At 45.9% G+C, this 21427-nt stretch overlaps 2 protein-coding genes across 2 annotated transcripts in view; one reads left to right on the plus strand and one right to left on the minus strand.

Moving 5' to 3' along the window:
• Exo84 (exocyst complex component Exo84) lies at nt 1–15579 on the plus strand. Its single transcript, XM_077676898.1, has 16 exons — nt 1–111; nt 447–602; nt 1921–2016; nt 3279–3370; nt 4009–4145; nt 4546–4625; nt 5201–5274; nt 5505–5622; nt 7864–8059; nt 8870–9014; nt 9527–9707; nt 10951–11081; nt 12497–12651; nt 13113–13183; nt 13821–14011; nt 14866–15579. Exons 1-16 carry the CDS (start codon nt 51–53, stop codon nt 15046–15048), a joined length of 2067 nt encoding a protein of 688 aa, XP_077533024.1. The 5' UTR covers nt 1–50; the 3' UTR covers nt 15049–15579.
• Nucleotides 15570–21427, minus strand: part of LOC144145327 (ATP-binding cassette sub-family F member 3) — a 19997-nt gene continuing 14139 nt past the window's right edge. Inside the window, exons 12-18 of the mRNA XM_077676896.1 lie at nt 20982–21182; nt 20214–20290; nt 19451–19628; nt 18668–18848; nt 18172–18304; nt 17499–17586; nt 15570–16671 (exon numbers count right to left, since the gene is read on the minus strand). Coding sequence (XP_077533022.1) covers nt 16516–16671; nt 17499–17586; nt 18172–18304; nt 18668–18848; nt 19451–19628; nt 20214–20290; nt 20982–21182 — 1014 coding nt within the window. The 3' untranslated portion in view covers nt 15570–16515. The remainder of the gene's footprint in view (nt 16672–17498; nt 17587–18171; nt 18305–18667; nt 18849–19450; nt 19629–20213; nt 20291–20981; nt 21183–21427) is intronic.

Below are 21427 nucleotides of genomic sequence, written 5' to 3' on the forward strand. Positions count from 1 at the left end.
GATCTGATTACTAAACCTTCTACTCGGCTCGATACCGCATTATAAGAAAAATGGCGGAGTACGTTGCAGTTGGTGATAAGTTTACGTCGCCGGGTTTTAGCCCAACAAATTGTACGTTTGCATTCTCTTTTAAAATTGAACTGATTGTTTGAAGCAGCGCGTTCCTTTCCAGTGAAAATGAGCTCAAAGCGTGGCAGTGTCCGTTACTGTCTGGCGTAAAGGCATGTCATTGGATGGGGGTGTGTTCTTAAACTCATCAACCTGTATGCGGACGTTGATTTACGCGTATTTGTGTTGCTCTTGACAGATTAAAAGTGTAACAGTGTCAAAACTTTGTGTCAATCGTAATAATAAAAGCTCCGTGACGTTGGGAATGCCAAGCCACTGGAGGCGATGGCCGAGCATGAGTGTTCGAATCTTCCAGGATCTTTTTTCCCAATTTGCAGATGTCAAGAACTTGGTGGAAAACTCCATACGAATTGACGCCATATTAAACGAGAGGCAACACATTGCAAACCTCGCCGATGAAACAAACAACCTGCTGAAGAAAAATGTTTACAAGAACTACATGCAGTTTATTGAAACTGCCAAGGAGATATCCTGTATCCTTCCTATCGCTCTGGACGTGCTATTTTTGGCACAGGTTTTGCTCTGAGAGGTGTATCTAAACACTGCGTGCGCATATTTTGGTGTAGCTCTTTTGTGTGCGTTCTCAATTCTGTTATGTTTACCGATTGCATTGTGATTCTCTTTATCTGCTGAGGGGGGACTTTTAAAGGGGGTTCTGAAACATGTTTTGAACACACCAAAGAGAGTGAATAGTGCTCTGTTGTTAGGCTATAGGCAGTAAAACATGTGCCACATATAACTTCTTTGCATACAGTGGAAGGCTCGCAGTTCCTCTACGAAGTGTGTAACCTCAATCCTTTGCTATTAAATCGCCACCATCATCCTGCACGTTTACTTGCCCCAAAACAGGGATACTTGCAATTAGACAGCTTTCGTGCACTCCTGGTGAGTTCGGTAGCGTCGTCTGCTCACTGTCAGGGATTCATCGATGCTGGTACCGTTATTTATTTAGCATTGTCTGCACCATGCTTAGATGGTGTCCTATCCGTGTAGCTTTATCCCCCTTATTTTACATGACTGGTCATACTGCTTGTGAGAAAAATTGGTTGATTGATTGATTGATTGATTGATTGATTGATTGATTGATTGATTGTAGGGTTTAACGCGCTGACACAACACAGGCGATGAGGTGGGCCAGAGTGGAGGGCTCCGGATTAATTTTGACCATTTGGAGGTCTTTAACGTGCACTGAAATCTCATACACACGGGCATTTTGCTTTTTGCCTCCATCAGAAAAGCGGCCGTCGCGGCTGGGAATCGAACCCGCGTCCTCGTGCTCAGCAGCACAATGCCTTAGCTACTGAGCCACCGCGACGGGTTCTTGTCAGAAAACTTGGGGGCCTCGGCTTGTCAAACAGGTGTCGCTGCTATAGTGTAAATTATACAGCATATTCTTAGAGGCTTGACAGGAGTGCATGCATTGAGGCACCCTGGTCGATCAAGGCTTTAGACTGGAAATTGTTTGTTGACATATGCACCACAGGCCCTGTCACCACCCAAGCCAGCCTTGCAATGCAAACGACTGAGAGAGAAGAATAGACGAGCACATAAGTACGTGTCTTTTTGATATGCAGTAGCCTCGCTGACACCGATCCCATTTACAAACTCTTGCAGAAGTCAGGCCATTCAAACTGTGCTGTGCAGGGTACTATTGGCTCCATAGTGTTGGTGAAGGTGTTTCAGAAACCCCTTTAATTCATGTGATTCCTAACTTTGGAAGATGACGTTGGCGCCTTTAAAGTTACCAATGTATTGTGAAGTTCCTTGACTACTGGCTCACTGTGTAACCAGATCTGGAAAGCGAAATGTACCAGCTCAGTCACATGCTTACAGAGCAACAGCACATCATGGAGACTCTACAAGAGATCTCCATCACTGAATGTAAAGGTACTATCCTCGCTCAAACCCACGTCCTTGTCATTTTTATGATGCCAGTCTCAGTGCAATGAATGGAGCTCACAGTGTTGGTATATATGGACATACATGGGCTCTTCGCTTTCTTTTGGTTGAACATTGGCTGATAAACCCAATCACGAGTGCATTCTTACTTTTCTCTCAAAAACAACTGGCGCCCTTAGGAGGAGGAGGAGGAATAAACATTTATTCAACAGTATTAGTTCCGTTGTGGGAGGCCTCCTTGGTCCAGGAAGCCTTGGTCCTTGGCTGCCCGGCGGGCCCTGTCCACCAGTCGTTGCTGGTCTTGAGGGCGTTAGCTGGTCAGCTGGTCCTCCCACTGCTCCAGTGTTGGGTTTGGTTGGGGGGTTAATGATGGTGATTGTCGGCACTCCCAGACCATATGGTAGAGAGTGTTGGGTGTGGAGCAGTGTTGACAAGTCAGAGTGTATGTTGTTGGGTAGATGGCATGGAGTAGTGTTCATATTTCGTTTTTGCTGACAAAAAATAATTTCTTACTGCTTATAAGATTACAATGCTTGTATTGATTGTTGTTACATTGGTTATCATTGGTTAATGCAGTTTTTTTTATCGGAGAATATGTTGTATGCCTTGTGTTGTTTGTGAGTTGCCAAGTGCCACTGATTGTCAGTCACTTATCGTATCGACCAGCGTAAAAAAAAATGCTCTTGTTACCTTGCAATAGATGTCTGGGGAAAAAAAGAGGACTTAAAAACCCTTCAATTGTATGGCCCTAAATTTTTGTGAATTGAGCATATGGTAGATAATTGGGGCCAATAAATTTTGTTTCTGTTCTTTTATTATTGTTTTTCTTAGTAAGCGTAAGCATCTATTGTCCCCAGGCAGTGTCAGCTTTGTCATCGTATGCTGCTTATTGAGGGTGGGAAAAAACACCCTAACAATGTTTAAATGCCGCTGAATCTTGCTTAGTTGCAACAGATATGATGAACTTGTATTGCAAATAAGGAGTTTAGGCTTTTACTCGCTTCTGGATATGTCTCTTGTTGTGATATGCAGGTGCAATGCGCAGTTGCTCTCGGTGCAAATATTTTTTGCAGGTGCAAAACTATAAAAAAATACATTTAGCGCCTTGTGTGCTTCCATGCACACGTGTGCGTGTTGTATTCCTTCATTTTGTCCCTACCCTTTCTTGCACTGTGGTTTCATGAAACAATCTAGTGACACTTCCAGACACCTGCTTTAGTGACAGTCACAATGCTTGTCCTGGCTTCTAGGCTCCACAAGCAATGTCAGCCCAGCCGAGAAGAAAGACGAAGACCTGAAAGGGGGCCTTTCAACGCTGCTGGAGAAAGTGGAAGGCTGCTCGGTATGTGGAGCTCGCTGAGCACAGTGGGGTTTCCTTGACAAACCGGAAAATGTCCGAGGGGGTGTAAGTGCGCTTTTATTAAGTGCAAACCACTTAGGGGATCTCGCCTTGTCATTGTAGCTCGCTTGCTAGACCCAAGTAGAGCCGCACAGCATTTTGTCGTCGTAGCATCCCACAGAGGCCTCGAAAGCCAAGCGGTTTATATAGTCATAAGCGTTTATAACCACAAAGAAAACTGCAGTTACATTTGAGGCAAAATATACGCAATTAACCGGCAGCGCCCGCGTTCATTTAGTTAGGAACGCTCGTCGGGTTGGTTCTTACGATAGCAAGCGAAAAAAAGTGGCAGAGCAACGCCGGCACAGGTGGGAGAAAAAGCGAGCACAAAAAGAACAGAACTCCCGCTGGTGCAGTTCCAGGCAGGGGGCGCGCAAGCACTGTGCAGGCAGGAAATTAGAAATGCGTTGGACAAAACACCGTTGAATGAGAGAGGGTGGTGAAGAGTGTGATGGGTGATAAGAGTGAGCAGATAATGGCTCCACAACCCATTATGGCGAATCATTGCTTAGCACTTCTGGCAGCTTTCACATTGAGTGGAACGGCTTTAATTTTTCGCTTGTGCACTCTGTCTCTCTCAGCGCCTCCTTGACGTACAAGACAGGCGCTTAGTCCGCAGCGGGGAAATGAACGAACTACGAGGCGACAACGTCGAGTGCAAGGTTTACCTGGTGCTGCTCTCAGATGGGCTCCTGATTGCTGACTACATGCCTCACAGGTGCATTCACAACTGTTGTGCTCTCCATGTGTTCATTGTTGATGTGGGAAGTCAATGGGATACATTCCCTGGCTGTGTTTTTTTATGGGGAAATACAGAAGCGCATTGAATAGTCCTGAGGTGAATTAGTAATCCTCTACTTCACTTTTGTCTATGCACTTTTGTTGAAAAAAGAATGCGGGAATCCCTATGAGCTAACCTTGGTGCATTTGTTTTGATTACTATTTTGACGTAGTGACAATTACGTAGTGTTATGCGATGATTATTGATAGTGTGATTATGATTTTTTTTTTTTTGTTATAAAGCTTCTGGTATTTTTCGGGATTCATTTGCCCATCTTGGTGAGATTCTCTTTAAAGCCTGCATCCTTGGTGGTACTAAGGAGCGCTTTTCTTTTCAGGAGAGGCACCATCAAGTATCGCTTCCAAATGTTTTACGAGCTCGACAGCCTGGCATTGGTTGACATTCGAGAAGACAAAAGTAAGGAGCTTTGTGACAGTTGTCATGCCTAGACAGGTTCTTGGTTAGAAAGCAGTGTTAGTTCTTTGTGTATGCGTGATGCAAGAGCTAAAGGTTAATGTGGACCTATGTGTCAGAGGCTGTTCGTTTAGTCTTTATTTTTAAAAGCTTATACATGGTCCATCGCCCCAAAAGTGATGATAGTTGAGGCTTGACTGGAGTTGCCCCTTGTCGTGCAAAAAATTTGGGGCCATAAGGAATTACCCTGGTGTAGAATTCATAAGCAAAATGTGCAACAGTCTTAATTTTTCAGCAGTTTTTCTGCTTTCGGCTCTAGCCACTGTATACCAACACTAAGGGTATATCAAGAAGTATCAAGGGTATACCAGGAATGTGTGATGTGCATGTGAATATTTTTTTCTAGAGCCCGGTGTTCGTCACGTTATGTGACAAAAGTTACTGGCGTTGCCTTTGACTCTGGTGGAGCTGCCTTCCTAGTAATGCATTTCAAATTCCTTTGTAACGATGCAGAAATGACCGTCGAGTTGCAAATTGTTGATTTTACAACAACTGTAATTATACTCTTTGATTTTCAGTTAACAAGAACTGCTTCAAGATACTGACGTTCCCGCAAACACGGCTATTCCGGTGTGAAACTGGTGCTGAAAAGGTAATCAAAACAATTCTGTTTCACGTTATGACGTATGTAGTTAAGAAGTTTCACTTGGAATTTGATATTTGCTGCTGCGTATAACAAGAAAGGATGGGATGAATGGAGGAATGAGGTAGACAAATTCAGTCGCAGAGGAATGATGCTATGTCCTGCTGTGGGCAGCCGATGGTGGTGTCTCTATGACAAGGAGGCTGTCGCCGACCGAGTTTGTCTTGGGTGCGATGCAGAGAGCTTGGATGGAAGCCATAGAGCAGGCGAAGCAGGCCAAGATGGCTGAGGTGTCCCTCAAGAGGGAGTCTGCCCTGCTCGACCCCAAGGGGAGCCTGCTCAGCAGCGACAGCAACCGTGAGTGCGCTCTTCCACGGTGCAGGGCCGGCTGTGGGCCGGGAGCCAAGGGGGCCACGCGGACAAAACACAAGTTTGGTCCATTCGGAAGACTGCCTCGTTAGAATCATACTGACACCACTTTTAACGTAAACTTCAATCAAATAAGGTGTATAATAGGAAAATAAGGGAACAGTTATGTGACCCTTTAGCTCATTTCCCGCAACAGAACCTATGTCATACCAGCCAGCTCTGCAATTGGAAGAGGATGGCAAAAGGAAACGCAAATTAGGCGGAGCTTATAAGCTTTCCGAACGAGGTATTTGCGCTTAAATTTAGGGCACAGTCTTTTTAAATCAGTAAGAATAATGGGACAAACAGTGGAAGTTACGAAAGCACACGTAAACGTACAAGTACCGATGCGTACTGCTGTTGGTAGTACTGCGCGCACTAGGCTTATTTTAGCCACACAGCAGTGCAGTGCTTTGGGGTTGTCTCAGATGACGCTGGCCGATTGGCGTAAGCGACGGTGTCTTACGTGACCATATTTGTTGAGCAAACACCACGTTTCGCGAAATGATTATTATCTACCTTATCAAAAACAAGCCAGGTGCGAATACGGCCACAAACAAAGCAAAGTCAGAAAACCCGGTGCAGTGTGGTAGTGCCATCTAGAAGGACTGACGGTAAACAAGGCTCCGCAGTCGGCAGCAGAGCCTAGTGGTGCACTAGGTTTCGCCTCGACCGGTCTTGCGATGTCTTTGCAGATGTCACGAAAACACACTTTTGGTGGGAGAATCAAAATTTTAACTTGAATTGAGTAATTTCTCAGTGAATAAATCATCGTTTGTTTGTGGACAAGCACTGGGGGCACTATAAAAACACAAAATCTTTCGAATAAAACAAACTTGTATTTTGTCTGCATGGCTTCTTTAAATACTTCTTCCAGTTGCGGGAAAGTCGCAGTGTGCAGTAGCATGCATGACACATTGCTGGAAACTCATTCTATTCAGTATAATAGCCAGGCCTTGTTTTTATGAGATTTAATTTAATGTTGGTGGCCCTTACAAAACCAGTGTTCTCATAACATTGAAGAGCTGCCTTTTTTGTGGTGTTTTGAAAAGCAGCTGTCATCACATGAAACCACTTTTCAGCGGCTTTGCTTTGTGGTGTTGAAAATCTTTTGGCTATTTTTATTTCTTTGCTGTATTATTGCAATGCTACATGTCTTTGTAACATAACTCATGAGTTACTAGAGAGAACTGCTGAAATCTTTTCTGTGCTACCTTTTCTGAATGCATCTCTGGTTTGTTACTTTTAAACAGTGCACATTTTTCACTGATAAGGAATGCTTGGGAGCATTTATTGTTAGCAGCACGCAAACTGGACTAGCAAGTCTTTAACTTTAAGGTTGTAACTTTCATTGTTTAGTTTTCACTTTTCTATGCATATTTTGAGAGAAGGAGCATAAATAAGGACTAGCAGTGTAAAGTTCGACGTGAACTTCAAAAATGACATTTCCGCACGTTTGAAATGAAGGGCCATAGTTATAGTGGTATGCTGCATTTAGCCCAGAATTCGCAACTTTTACTGGGCATTTAGTAATGAGTGGAAGCATATTCCCAACTAAGGCAACCGGGTATTGGTGCAACATAATATGTAGCTGTGCTTGCTGTGTTTGGAATCGCATATTTTTAAGCACAATGTGTTGTATGCCGCTGGATACTAGTGGTTTGGATGGTACCGTATGTTTGGGCATATAAGTCGCAGCTTGTTTCAGGAATTATTGGCGGTGCAACTTACACGGAAAATTTTCCAGGTCTCACAGGAAAGGATATGTTTGGGGGCCAAAACAAAAAGTGGCCACGTTTTTTCTCCATTTCTGAACCCCTCAAGGTTCAGTGTGTCCACACTTGCAACGGAGAAGGTGTAAAGCAGGACTTAACATGGAGCATTGTGACCAGTCACAAGTTTAATTTAAAGAGTTAACTTAATACATAATTCTAAAACCGACTTTTAAAAGTGCAAACTTGGTTACGGCAGCACACATGTATAGGTTTACAAGTAGAATTTTAGTGTGCTACCACCCAAAAACCTGCAGCGTGTACACAGTGTGACTTATTACGCAGAAATTTTCAGGAGTAAAGCTGCAGTTTATGGGGTGGTGCAGCGAACTATACAGTGATGCAACTTACAGAGGCGAAAACACATAGGTGTAGTGCTTCGGAGAGTGCAAGCTTTGTCTATCGCTCGCTGGTGCAGCCTTTGACGAGGACGAAGCAGAGGACCTGTACGAATGCGAGGGCAGCAGCTTGCTGCCGGACTGGCTCTCCGAGCTCCCCGAGGACCTGGACGTGTGCGTGGCGGAGCGGGACTTTGAGGCGGCGGTTAACCTGGTGCTCAAGACGGAGGAGCACTTCGCCCTCTACCCCAAGGCCAAGCCACTGGAAGAGATGAGGTGGAGAGGAGGAGAAATTGACTGGGATCTTTTGTCATGCATTTATGAATGGGAGATTGCTTGTAATGGGGGTTGTGTACTGTCTGAGTACTCTCTGGTTCTGTTTACTTATCTCGCACGCTCTTTGTTGCAACGCCCTTAAAGGGGTTATGAAGACAAAATACAAGTTTGGCTTATTGAAAATTTCACGCTGCTTTGTCTTGAGGGCAATTACACCAGTGTTATTGCAAACTTCAAACAAAATAATGGAGATAGTAAGGAAAACGGGCGAAGCAGTGGCGACTCCCTGGACACTTTGCGGTGAAGTCTCTATGGCATTACAGAATCTTGTTTGTGGCATTGGCAACCGCCAAGCGAAGCGACTTGCAAGAAGTATGAATGGGCGGTTTATGCTGGTGCCTCTAGTTCTGTTTCATCGTACCACTTGAACAATGTGCGGTTAACACACTGAAGACTGTGTGTCTATTTCTCGCCTTTACTGCATCACTGCTGCCAAGATTGCATCACTGTAGCACGGAATATGAAAGTTTCTCATCAGTATTTCTTGCATTTTTTTTTTCTGTTAAGAATACATCTCTTGTGGCTCAAATGGAGCTGAGTGAGTCACCAAAGGCTAGTTCTTTCAAGTGGAAGGGAGTTCCATTTTGTCTTTGTGGCCCCTTTAATATTCATCAATGTGTGGGAAAAGTTCCCCCTTTTCTTTTTGGACAGGTCGGGAAGCCTAGGCACATCTGCTTTGTTTTCAGGCATGCGTGGAGAACAGTGCTTTGCTGTCACTGTGGCTCAATTTCGTCACCACCTGCCTTGCAGGCCCCGCATCGACCACCGCGTTAAGCACCTGGTCGATGTGCTCACCGATGAGCTGCACGTCTCGCCGGGGCGGTCGGTACAAGGTGGGCCGAGGGCGGCACGCCGCGCTGTCAGCCTGCTCATCAAGCTGGGAAAGTCATCACAGGTCGGGCCTCTTCTTCTAAGGTCTTCCCTGAGCATTCCATCTTGAGCCGGTCTGAAATGTGCCAAAGGCGTAAATGAAACAAAAAGTCCGAGAAATAAGTTCTCATAGTTCCCATTAGCAAGCTGCACCATCATCCGGTGGAGACTGTGACTGCATTGAAGAATTTTGAAGAACAATATGGGGGCCTTGGCGGGCAAGCAAGTTGGCTACTTAAATCCGTCTGGCTTGCATTGTGTTGTAGGAACTTCTAGACTACATGCAAGCAGCTTTGGTTTTCCCGCCGCAAACTTCATACTGCTGTAATAATTCTTGAACATCCCTGCTGTCAAATTTCCTTTAAGTGGTATGGTAGTGCTCTGTTGTTCATAATTCCTTCCTCATTGATGCTTTTACTGTATCCCTGGCGAAGTTTTAAAGCGAATTTTTGGGAAATACCAGGTGCTTGAGCTCAAGCTGTGCTCACCTTCAGGACAGTCAGTGCATAGCTCGTGGATTCCTCCTGCGCGGTGCAGGCGTGCGCCCTGTTTCTGAAGCACCGCAGTGCCACCCTGAAGCACTCGATGCGGCAGCAGAAGATGGAGGGCTCCACGACCCCCTACATCCAGAAGCTGTGCGAGCTCTTCTTTGGCAGCATGGTCGAGACGGGCCGCGAGTTCGGCCAGGCCTTCAGCAGCAACAACAGCTGCGCCTCCGGTGAGCACTGTGGGGTTTGTGTTTTGCTTGCCTGTCTGTGGTTACGAAATGTGTGGGTCATAAATGTATCTCAGAGCGGCAAACGAGAACACTTATGTTTTGAACGAAATGGTAGCTGAGCTCCAATAAGCCATTGTTTCAGCAGTAAGATTTTTTTGCAAGTTTCGCTGCGGATGTTCTTCGTCACTGGGAACAGGGAGAAAAGGTAATTTTCCAACTCTTGTTGTCGCGAATGAATGAGGCCATGAGCCCTGCCTGTCCTGTCGTCAAATAAAGATTGCTGATAGTAATTCTGCATCCTACAACCAAGCTTATCCCTTTGATGCCCAAAACTTTATTATTATGCTTGAGCATGTGAGAAGTATTTTATGATCTAAAAGGACTTTTGACAGCACAAATATGAAGTCAGAAAAAAAATTTGGTTCATTAGGACAGACACTAGGACACACTGGGCACTGGCTGCCCATAAATCACTTGAACAAGAGAGCTACCTTAATCACCATGATTAATGGTTCAAATGAAGACAATAATGTAAAGCTTGTATTGTTATCGTTTGTAATAACAACGAAATTGCACAATTTCTGTTACCTGTCACTAGACTGTTGAGCCACCCAGGCTCGATGCAAGTTGACGCGCGTAAACAATAATTTTTAGCACACGGAACTACGTGCTGCCCTCTCTTCTTTAATTTTTGAAAGTCCGGGATCCTTTGTCTGTCGATAGATGGTGTTAAATGTCGAAAAAAAAAACACAAAGTGCGAGAAAAAAAATATTGTTTGATGTCCGGTGTTGCTCCTGAGCAACGCTGGGCATCAAAGTGTTATGCAGCTTTGAATCCTGCTCTCACCACAATGGGCAGCCATTTTTCAGTATCCCTGAAATCTGTCGGAAAGTTTTATAAAGCATGCTTACAGCATCTAGACAGGGCTTCTTTGTTCTGTTTTAAGCATCTTTTTCTTCTTGTTTGCTTCTTTCATGTTCTCCCCCCTCCCCGCCATTGTTCTTGACTTTTTGCTTCTGGACAAAATTGAGGGCAGCATGTGCGGTTCAGGAAATTTTTCGCAGTCACTCAGGGTGAAACGTACACAACCCAGTGTGTGCAAATGCAGCAGAGTAGGCTGTTCTTTGCTTTATCGTCTTTTGCCTCGTCTTTTTGTTGCAAGATAGCTGCAAGATAGCCTTTAAAAGGAATGGCGTGTTGTGTTGACCAGTGTCTTTCTTTCCGATCGTCCTTCTTTGGCAGCTTTCGTTGTGTGGGCGAAAAACCAGCTGCAGGGCTTTGTGAAGCTGTTCTCGAATCACGTGTTCACCACCCAAGTGTCACTCTCGGTGGCCACCGAGTGCATCGTGGCTGTTCGCACCCACTGTGATCGGGTGAGTGGTGGCAGTGCGCCACTGGGCTTGACTTGAATTTCAAAAGAGATCTGACAAGGTGCTGACGAATGGCGGCCAGAATCTGTTGTCACAGCTGTGCGAAGTGGCTTTGCTGTTTGTAAAGCTTTATTGGTTTCAAAGCACAGTAGCTGCTCTGCTATTTCAAAAAATAGAGCTTGCTTTATTTGCCAGCTTTGTTCAAGTGCAGATGGTAGTGATTGGAACAGGAGTGGTATCTGTTTCTGAAACGAGCTGCAACCAGACTGCCAACTGGAGCCAAGTGCAGGCCATTGTTGCGGCTTGCGTGCAGCTGTGCGTGAAATGCACCTTGTTGATGTGCTCTTACCATGGTGCAGTTTGGCATTGACCCTAAGTGGTTTTATTTGTTATATTTTACGTAAAATGCGCTTGTGTTTGTTGAATTTTCCTCGTGGTAGCTTACGAACGTTGCAGCGTCCTCATGATGATCAGACTGGATGCATGCTGTTGCTAGAACTTGCATGCGCCTATTTGATTTGTGGGTGCAGAATGTTAAATTCGCTTATTCCTTTTGCCTTTGCTAGTGCAGGGAGGGCAGAACAGGTTTGCAGGCTTACCCGCTTGCTCAAAAAAAAAAAAAAAATGTTCAAAAGAAGCTGAAAATCCCGGGCCCGTTGTGCACTATTGCGAATTCGGACATACCGTAAAGTTCCGAGTGAACGCCCACCCCCAAAACATTGCGCATCCCCTTTTGGGGAGGGAGGTGGAATATTCAATTTACTAAAAGACCCCAAAGATCACCTACCCCCTATAATCAATGGCTTTATTGCCGATGAGTGAGCAAAATAAGAGTGAACCATTTTATTCGTGTGTTGATGCGGTCACTTACTTGTCCTTTTCGCACTTTTGCAAAAAGTTCGCCTATCTGGTATTTTTTCTTGATATCTCCACAGTTCTGGTTGGTGGTGCAGCCACTTTTTTCTAGTTTTTCGCACCTGACCCGAAAAATCGCCCATCCCGAATTTTTCACTTGGTATCACTGTTCTTTGGGTCGGTGTTCTTTCGGAACTTTACAGTATGTATATAGAATGGTGCCCCTGTGCCAGTCATTTTTTTTGCTACAGCTGTGTTGTTAAGCAAAATGAGTGCAACATCTGTACTGAGCGTACATGGTAAAACACCAGCTGTTATATTTTCTTCCAATTTTCGCAATCAGAATTGGTTCCACATACCTGCTACATGTTCTACTGCTCAAAATGAAGCACCTGCATACTCGGCACAAGTGCCAGTCAATCAACAGCATGTATTGCTTGAAATTGTAGCTTTAGATCAACTGGCAGCATTTGAGCTGGATGCGTTGGTTCTTGGCTTCGTGTGAGTTAAGGCCTGATAAGTCATACCAGGTGTACAAGCGTTGCTGTGCTCCCCCTTGCCAGCTGTGGGAGATTGGCCTGGACCTGTCCTTCTTCCTGGAGAAGCTCCTCAAGAACGACGTGGAGCGCATCATCACTGACTCGAGGGACAAGGCCCTGGAGGCCATCAAACTCCGGGCAGCCGAGGACCGATGGCGGCCGCAGAACCTCTACAACAAGCAAGCCTCTCCCTCTCTTTTCCCATCCACTTATGCTAGAGAAGCAGCTTGCTGCTTATGTTTGTGACGGGGCCAATACGCTGGGGTTTCAAATCTGATCGCATTTGTATGGCTTTTGCGAGCACAGCTGTAACTTCGTTCAACATTATTATCAACGTATGCGTTGCAGGAGGGCAGAACCTTATCCGTGGTTGCAAACTTCACACTACTGTAATAGTTCGTGAACATCCCCGCTGTTCTAACAGTAGGCAGTAGAACTTTATCCGTGCGCCTGGTAGCAGCTGTGAATCGAGAAGGCAAATCTACGAGCTGCACTTAACAAAAAGTGTTAAATTATATTGTTAACGCTGTTCACATAACTAGCTACTAACCTTGTTTGTATGTGTTGGGTGTGCACTCACTCAACTGTGCTCTGTGAGTGGAAATGACAGCTGCTGCACTATGTCATGCATCCCTTTCAGGGCCGGGCTGCAAAAGCTGGCTGATGACATGAACAACGTGGGTATCTCAAGCATCGCTCCGTATGTGTATGGTAGGTTAGGCCTTGATCGTACTCGCTTGTAGTGTCCCTTGATAGGCCTGTCATTTGCTCATCATTCTTTTTCGCGGTCATTCGAGTGATAAATTGGCGCAGCGGGTGAACACTGTCACAAAGCTGATACAACTTTATTGCAGAGAGACCTTTTGAGCCAAAAATATTATGGAAGCTTGAATATCCGAGCTTCCCTCAAGTTGGAATTTCCAAACAGTCGTTGCGTGGTCAGTTTGATGCTGCAAAGCGTAATGAGACAAATTCTTTGCTTAAGTTCCACCAATGAATGGGTAGTCTTAGAGCTGAGCAAGAAAGCAGTCAGTTGTGAATTCTTTCTTGTCGTGGAAAGCTGCTCATCATAGGCCACCATGTATGCTCCGTGGTGTTCAACCATGAATGTTTGATTAAAAAAACTGGCTGATTGACGCACCCCACATGTAGAGCGAAGAGGGTGAACGATTGGCAGTAGTGACAAATTGTCAAATCAGTTACCTTGTAGGGCCACTCTTGCAATTGTTAGGCTTGAAGTGAGGAGAATGTGCGCATTGACAAATCAACAAACGTCGGGAAGGGGAAAATGGTGGTGACATAGGCTCCTGCGATAACAGGCGCTCATCTGTCATTCTCTTTCTTGCAGACGAGTGCTGGGTGTCCCTTTCCTGCAACACGGTGTCCTTCTGCAAGACCTTCCTGAACCTACTTGACGATCTGCTCAAGCTGCACACGCCAGTCACGCGAGTGCTCGTCTTGGAGTCCCTGGCTTCCACTTTCAGGGCGCACATGCGTCACGTCGACGCCTCCCTCGGCAACAAGAGCTTCAAGTCGGACGTGAGAGGCCCCTTCTTTGGCTGGCTGCTGGGCGCACATAGGCGGAACATTTTTTATGTCTGTACTAAAACCAGTTCATTAGCTAATAATTGGCTGATCTCACCACTCCAGTACACAGTGTTTTTCCAAGGGCTTGATTCTTTAAAAAACTAACCTGATTACAAAAATGAGGACGCCTTCGCCTGCCTTGGACATCTTAAAAAAAAAAAAAAAGTTTGCTGCAGGAGCTTGGAGACCAAAACAGTAGGCAAGCATTTTTTGTTATAAGGTGTTGAAAACGCACTTTGCATTTTTTTTGTGCATCAAAGTTTTTGAACGATAAACCTTTGGTTGGCCTCCGACACAAGAAAATTTTCCCAAGAATGCTTACAAATTTGGTGTAATAACAAATGTCTAGCATTGCCTGCCAAGTCTGGAGTGCACATGATGCCTTGCATGCCCAGAACGCCCCCAGAAATCATGTGAACTTTGAGTGGTTGGCTTCAGTGTCAGCTCATGCATTTAAGCGTCCGAGTTTATGAGTGGTTTTAAAGATTTATGTAGCTGCAGTGAGGGCACAGGGCAAGTCGAGGGGAGGGAAACGACATTATAATATTCAGGTAGAAGTCACAGGAAGTACCTGGAGTGGGTATCCTAACGAGCAACGTTACAGTAAGACCTCATTAGTGACCCATACCTGGCATGCACACAGTACAGTAGCATGGCCTGGTTTCAGTGAAATGGGAAGTGATAGCTTGATGACACGCCCGCTTTTTGACCGTAAAAGCTTAACTAATGGCAGGTGCGTGCTGACCAAGCTTTTGCCGTACGGGAATGTGTGAAGTGTCTTCCCTTTTTCTGTTTCCCCAATCCAGGCTGCCCTGATCCAGAGCAACGCCAGCTTCCTGCTGGAGACTCTGCTGGACGTGGCCGAGAAGCGGTGCGATGCCAAGCTGCCCCACCTGTCTCAGTTCTGGAACGAGCTGCGGCAGGAGTTCGCCTCGTGCCTGCCTTCTTCCACGGGCACCACCACCAAGGGAGGGGTCACCTTTCTGTGAACGGCGCAGTTTCTGGGCTCGCGGAGGTCTACGTGCCCTCAGTCGGTGTGAATGGGAGTGTGCGTGTGTGGGAAGGCGCGGTAGTCTATTTATTTCAGTGTTCTACGTTCTTTGAGCTTTCGTTAGCCTGGTATTAACGATGAAGGTTATGGAATAGCATCAAATGCCAGCCTTGCTTCTGCAAAACATGCAGTCCGGTTGTTTATCATAGAACTGGTTGTGAAGACACGTGTCGTCCATCTGTTTCCACATAGTAAATTGTTACATGGTGAACACTGGCCGTTTCACGATTAAAATATCAGCTCGTTTCAGTAATGATTCTCGAATCTAGCAAAGTGATTACAGATGAGATCGTTCTACGAACAATTTTCAATTTGGAACAAATATATCTGTTCATAGCTAGTAGAGAATGATACTATACATTGTGCGAAATACCAGGTGAAAAGAATCAGCTTCGCAGTGCTGTGGTTTCCCTGTCTCTTTTTTGTATAAATGTCATACAACATGAAATAAAGGTCCACTGCAGAAGGACATGCCACGTTTTAATTTCCTAGAAATTGCAAATATGCACCTTCATTTACAGCCTATGCATTGAAAAATTCCTGCTGGCATTATATTAAAGATCTTGAGAAATACAAGCACAACAATGCTCAACGAGCAATATCTTCAATGCAAACCAACATTGGTCGATACACTAATGTTTTTGCTGTGTTATGACAAAAAACACTTGCCGAGATTTTCTATGACGCAATAGCAGTAATTTATTCTTTTACGCAGAAATCCAGGTCTGAACAGAACTTCTTTGCAGTGTTTGCGGCCTAGAAAATTTCAGTAAAAAGAAAAGTGTTTCATATCTGTGCGCACACACAAAAAAAAACAGGTTCTTTTTAAGGCACTGCAATAAGACATTATTAGGAATATGCAGGACCAAGGAACACTGCACAAGCTGTACTACATTGAAACAACCATTCCTGGAAGGTTTTGCTGGTGCTGCTTGCTGGACCGAACCTAAAGTACTGTGACGCATGAGAAACTTTCCTCCCAGCACAGCCACTGAATGGGCTATTAGGCAGTCATGTCCACAGTGACAATTGTTATGGAGAAGCGTAGGCAGATACCATAGCTTCCGCTCTTTCACGGGTGAGGTACACCAGTGAGGCCAGTTATACTTGCACGCACTCCATGCCACGCCGAAACGAGGTAACCAACAACAACAAACAAAACAACAGGCCACACCTACACTGTTGTAAACAACCGTTTCTCTTTCCATGCACGCTGTCCTCTCTGCCATCAGATAAATAATACTAGTAGCTGTGTGTGAAGAAGACGGGCGTCGGGAAGCTTTTTCTCCTGCGTGCTGCCAGGCTTGTGTCCGCTTGGTTGCACCGAGTCGGCGGCAGCAGTCTCTCTCTCCCGGTTGGTTCTCTCCATCCTCCTAGTGTCCCCTCGATGTGAGCGCTCCCTCCCTCACTGGCCCTGTGCTGCCAGCTCCTCCTCGATGAGCTTTCGGTACTGGGCAAAGCCGCCCTCGATGCTCCGCACGGTGCGATTGCTGCAGACCCACAGTTCCTGGCACACCATTTGGATGAGACGCTCGTCGTGGGACACCAGCACCACACCGCCCTGTTTGAAGGAGGGGATGTTACGAAAAATTTGTTCACAATCAAATGATGGACCCTCCTGCTGTGGTCGCATGACCGCGAAGCTAAATGGGCTGGTCCTAAGAAGCAGGGACCATCACCCCTCCTGCTCCACAGTACGGTGGATGACGCACCACAGACCCTCCAAAGGAGAGAAACCACAACTTCAAAAAGCGACCATGTCCTGTCACTTGTCACTAAAAGGGGCAATGAACTTTTGTTTGTTTGTTTGTCTGCACCAATGAGTCACAAGATTACAGTGAAAGTAGCATTTGCAGCTTTGCTACAGGAAAATCAAATTAAGGGGTCAATAAAGAAAATTATTTGCTAGCCCTAATTTTCGTTATATGTGCAAGACATTCTCTTGTGACATTCAGCCATGCCAAACATCACGAGTGCAGCAATTCGTCTAATTTCCTTTTTTTTTTTTAGAGCAATGTGCTACGCAATGCCGGTTTTCAGCAGAGAAGTTCATAGGGAGGGGAAAATGGGTGTGTTTGACACCACTGCTTGCTCACACAAGGAGCGGTGTCACATGGGACCATGGCCTTGCTCATGTGGTGCACACACAAACGCACATATGGACCTCAAATCATTGATTAGTCAAAGAATGCACAAGGTGTGTAACCAACCAACGGTTCCTCAAGAAGGCCCGTCAAGTTACGCCAGATAAATAAGCAACAACGTCCAGCAATAGATGAGACCTAATGATTACTCTGCACTGCCACAGGACTGTTCCTTTAGACAAAAACATTTTCTCGCCTCAACTGACGCTTCTGTTTGCCACACAACAGCCCTGCTGCCACGTACCGTGAACCTGTTGAGTGCTGCACCCAGTGCTTCGATGGTCTCTATGTCCAAGTGATTCGTAGGTTCGTCCAGAATTAGGAAATGGGGCCTGGACACACAAAAAAGAATTCCACGATATGCAAGAGCCTACGGCTGCAGTAATTTTCCTGTGACTGCAACAAATTATGTTCACGGCTGGCTCCTTTGAATTTCCCCACGTGATAAAATCTGCAGGTCAACATCTCACACCCTAGAGAGGCAACCATGCATTCCAAGAAGAAACTCTTCGTTCAACAAGCTTGCGTCAGCTATGTACCAGCCAACCGCAGCACATTTGAGTATCACTTATTTTTCGAGACATTTTTAAATCAAGCACAAATTTAAGTTATCAATACTGAAGAGGCAAGTGCGACATGAGAGACTTCAGCTGCAACATCAGCTGAGGGGAAAAAAATCATGAAAAAAAATGCCTAAGAAGCGTCTTCTAAAACAAAAAACGGCAGGTCAAAATTTTAACGCAAATTTTCTCATTTCATTACTGTAAGTACAAGTGGGGGAGGAAAGAAGAGTGACTTTTATTTGGGACAATCCAGGAGATCTGGGCCATTGAAATTAGTTTCACAACCTAAAAGCAAAGAAAGACAGAGTTCCGCAACTCAAAAGTGGCGCGTAGCATGTGGTAAGCCTGGCTCACCTTAGCATGGACATGAGAGCAAATGCCACCCGGCTTTTCTGGCCTCCAGACAAGCTGCCGATCGTCTGCAGGGCAAGGTCACCAGTGACACCAAAGGAACCCAGCTGCTGCCGGTAGTACTCCGACGGCTTCCCTGTGAGGAGCCAACAAAACACACCGAGACAGGCATCACAGAGGACCTCCAATAAAGGCCAAACCCAAACAGCAGAATAAAAGGTGGTAACAGACTCCGGTACAATGACTATGCTCTCGCAAGTAAAGTTTGACACTTGTGGTCCCAGACCAAAACACTACATTGTACAATGACCATAATTAAAGCAAACATTGTTTCACATGTGGTTCATGTAACCATTTCCAGCCATTTGTCAAGGACTCTAAAGAGCTTGAAGCTGATCACCCATTTTAAGGCCTCAACCTCTCTGCAGCACTCGACTTGATTCCTCGTTAATTCGCAACCGAGACGCAGAGAAACAAGCACGCCAACCGAGCGACCCACCGGGAAACTGCTTGGCCATGAACTCTAGCGAGGAGATGCCCAGTTCCAGCTGGTCCACGTGGTGCTGGGTGAAGTAGCCAATCACCAGGTTGCGGTGCACGTGCCGCACCCCGGCCGTCGGGTTGAACTCGCCGTTGAGGATCTTCAGCAGCGTCGTCTTCCCCGATCCATTGTCGCCCACCTGTACAACCACACAAACGGAAAGAAAGCTGTCGGAAAAGCAGAGCAGTAATTCGCCATAATGGGTTACTGTAGCGCCGTTATCCGCTCACTGTTACCACCAAATGCAATCCCATTTTCCCGCCTTTGCAGTGCTTGCGCACCCCCTGCCTGAAACTGCGCCTGCGGAAGTTCTGTTCTTTTTGCGCTAGCTTTTCCTCCCGCACGTGCCGGCGTTGCACTGCCACTTTTCTTTGCTTACTATCGTAAAAACCAACCCAACGAGCGTTCCTAACTAAATGAACGCAGTCGCTGCTGGTTAATAACATATATTTTGCTTCAAATGTACCTGCAGTTTTCTTTGTGTTAAACAACGGGGAGATGTATGACAAGCGCCAGCGGTTCACGAGTTTCAAATGCTTATGACTACATAAACCGCTTGGCTTTCGAAGCCTGTGGGTTACGCCGCAACGACAGCCGATATAACGGAACACCGTGGCTCTAGTTGGGTCCAGCGAGCGAGCTACGATGACAAGGTGAGTCTCTAAAGTGCTCTGCACTAATAAAGGCCTGGCCCCCCATCATCCCCCAGTACAGGTGCTAAATGAGAGGGAGGTGGCTCACGATGCAGATCCTCGACTGCATGTTGGCCGAGAGGTTCACGCGCTCCAGCACGTTGGGGCCGCCAGGGCTGTACGCAAAGGTGACTTCGTCCAGCTGCAGGATGGGTGGGAAGAGTGGTTCCGGGTCGGGAAACCGTAGCGTCACCGCCACTTCCTTCTCCACAGGCTTGAGTTCGGGTCTGCAGCAATGAGAAGTTCCAACTCGTGTCAATAGGCTTTGCCTCCGCACAAACGGAAAATCTATTCCGACTTTCTGGCTGCAGCACCCACTTCAAACGAACACTTCATCTTATACTAAAGGGATCCTGCAACACTTCCGTTAAATGCTTTCATTCTTTCCTTTGCGTCTGGCAGTGTTGCCAAAGCTATGCTATCAACAGCATGGAACGGCACTGCGTGATTTGCTTTCTATTTCTGCTTTGCTTTGTGGTTTTTTTCTAAAGTGGCTATTCAACGCGCTTATTGCTGTAACTGAAAGGAGGCCAGCCAATAGCTCCGACATTGCTGTAGTGACCTAATGTGAGTGCTTGAAGAACACCAAGACTCAGGAGAGAGAGAAAAATCTTCTGAGCAGGTGTCCAAGTTACCTGAGCAGCAGAGCAGTAATTTTTGGCTGAGGTACATTGTGACCCCCTATTCTAAGTACTGGATGTATTTGTTGACTACGTTCTGAAAGCATTTAAAATTTAGAAAAAGTTGAAAAAAGTGTTCCGGGGTATCTTTAAGGAGGCCCGTAACCGTAGAAGCAAACAGCTGAAACTCACAGTTTTTCCAACATCTTGAGCTTGCTTTGTACAAGGGAAGCACGTTTAGCATTGAATCGGAACTTGTCGATGAAGACCTGAGAAAGGAAAAAATATGCATCGATGTAAAACAGGAAAATAAAAATGGACAGGTAACGTGCTAAATGTAGAATGCTTCTTAGAAGGCAAAAAGGAAGCCCGCAAGGTTGCCAAATCCCACATGAAAATATACGTAACATCTACCAACAGGAGAAAAAACAAAAATGCTGGATTGAACGACAAGAGTCAATTCAAATAACACTTCTGTATACTGCGGGTACACTCAGAACCCCAAAACACTTATAATTAACGAGTCACAATGGGAAAACTTTGAAAGCATGACAGAACAAAAAAGGCTTAAGGACCTTATTTCCTCTGTCGTACTCTGCGATTTCACAATGAATAAATGTGCAGTAAGGCTCCAACAAAGTTATAATCACAGGAATGGTCTAAAGAAGCTTGGTCTAAAGACCTTGGCTAAAGAAGCTTCATAACAAAGTGAAGGACAGGACTCCTTGTGCAGTGAAGCTGTTGTACAGTACCTATAAGCGATCGTCCAACAGGACAACCTAGCTGACATCCTACAGGCATTCAGATGGTTCTCACTCAGCTAGAGTGACGTTTATTCAGAGAGAGCTGATGTACACTACCTATAAGCGACTGTCCAACAAGAAAACCTATACGATGACCAACAGGCATTCAAATGGTTCTCACTCAGTTAGAGTGACGTTTATTCTGTGACACACTCACCTGGACGTGGGCCTTGTACTGTTGCTGGGCCTCGTACTCCCTCTGCTGGTTCTTGAGGCGCTCGGTCATGACCTTGACGAAGTTGTCGTAGTTCCCCCGGTAGGCGGTGATCTGCCGCGAGTGGAAGTGCAGGATGTCGGTCGGCACCGTGTCCAGGAACAGCCGGTCGTGGGACACCACCAGCAGCGTCGAGGGCCAGTCCTGGAAGACGGCAGTCACAGTCACCGTCACAGAACAAGGCCAGACGACACGAGGGCACATACCGTATTTGCACGATTTTAACACACACCTTTTTTCGCTAAAAGTAGCTGTCAAATTTGTGCGCGCGTTTCAATCAGGCGCAAAACTGAAATTGGCTTCAAAGCGTCCAGCGGCTTCGCCATGGACACTAACTCCTCCCAAAATCCAACTCGAACCAATTTAAAAGGGGGGACGCGGCTTTCAAC

The sequence above is a fragment of the Haemaphysalis longicornis genome, unplaced genomic scaffold (genome assembly GCF_048455015.1).
Source record: "Haemaphysalis longicornis isolate Haplotype H1 unplaced genomic scaffold, Haemaphysalis longicornis Haplotype H1 scaffold_7, whole genome shotgun sequence".
Taxonomy (NCBI): Eukaryota; Metazoa; Arthropoda; class Arachnida; order Ixodida; family Ixodidae; genus Haemaphysalis; species Haemaphysalis longicornis.

Coding starts and splice junctions, on each gene's coding strand:
- Exo84 (XM_077676898.1), top strand. CDS start 51: ATGGCGGAGTACGTTGCAGTTGGTGATAAGTTTACGTCGCCGGGTTTT. Junction 5,623..7,863: donor GCTCAGCAGCGACAGCAACC/GTGAGTGCGCTC, acceptor TCGCTGGTGCAG/CCTTTGACGAGGACGAAGCA. Junction 9,015..9,526: donor AGCTGGGAAAGTCATCACAG/GTCGGGCCTCTT, acceptor TGCGCGGTGCAG/GCGTGCGCCCTGTTTCTGAA.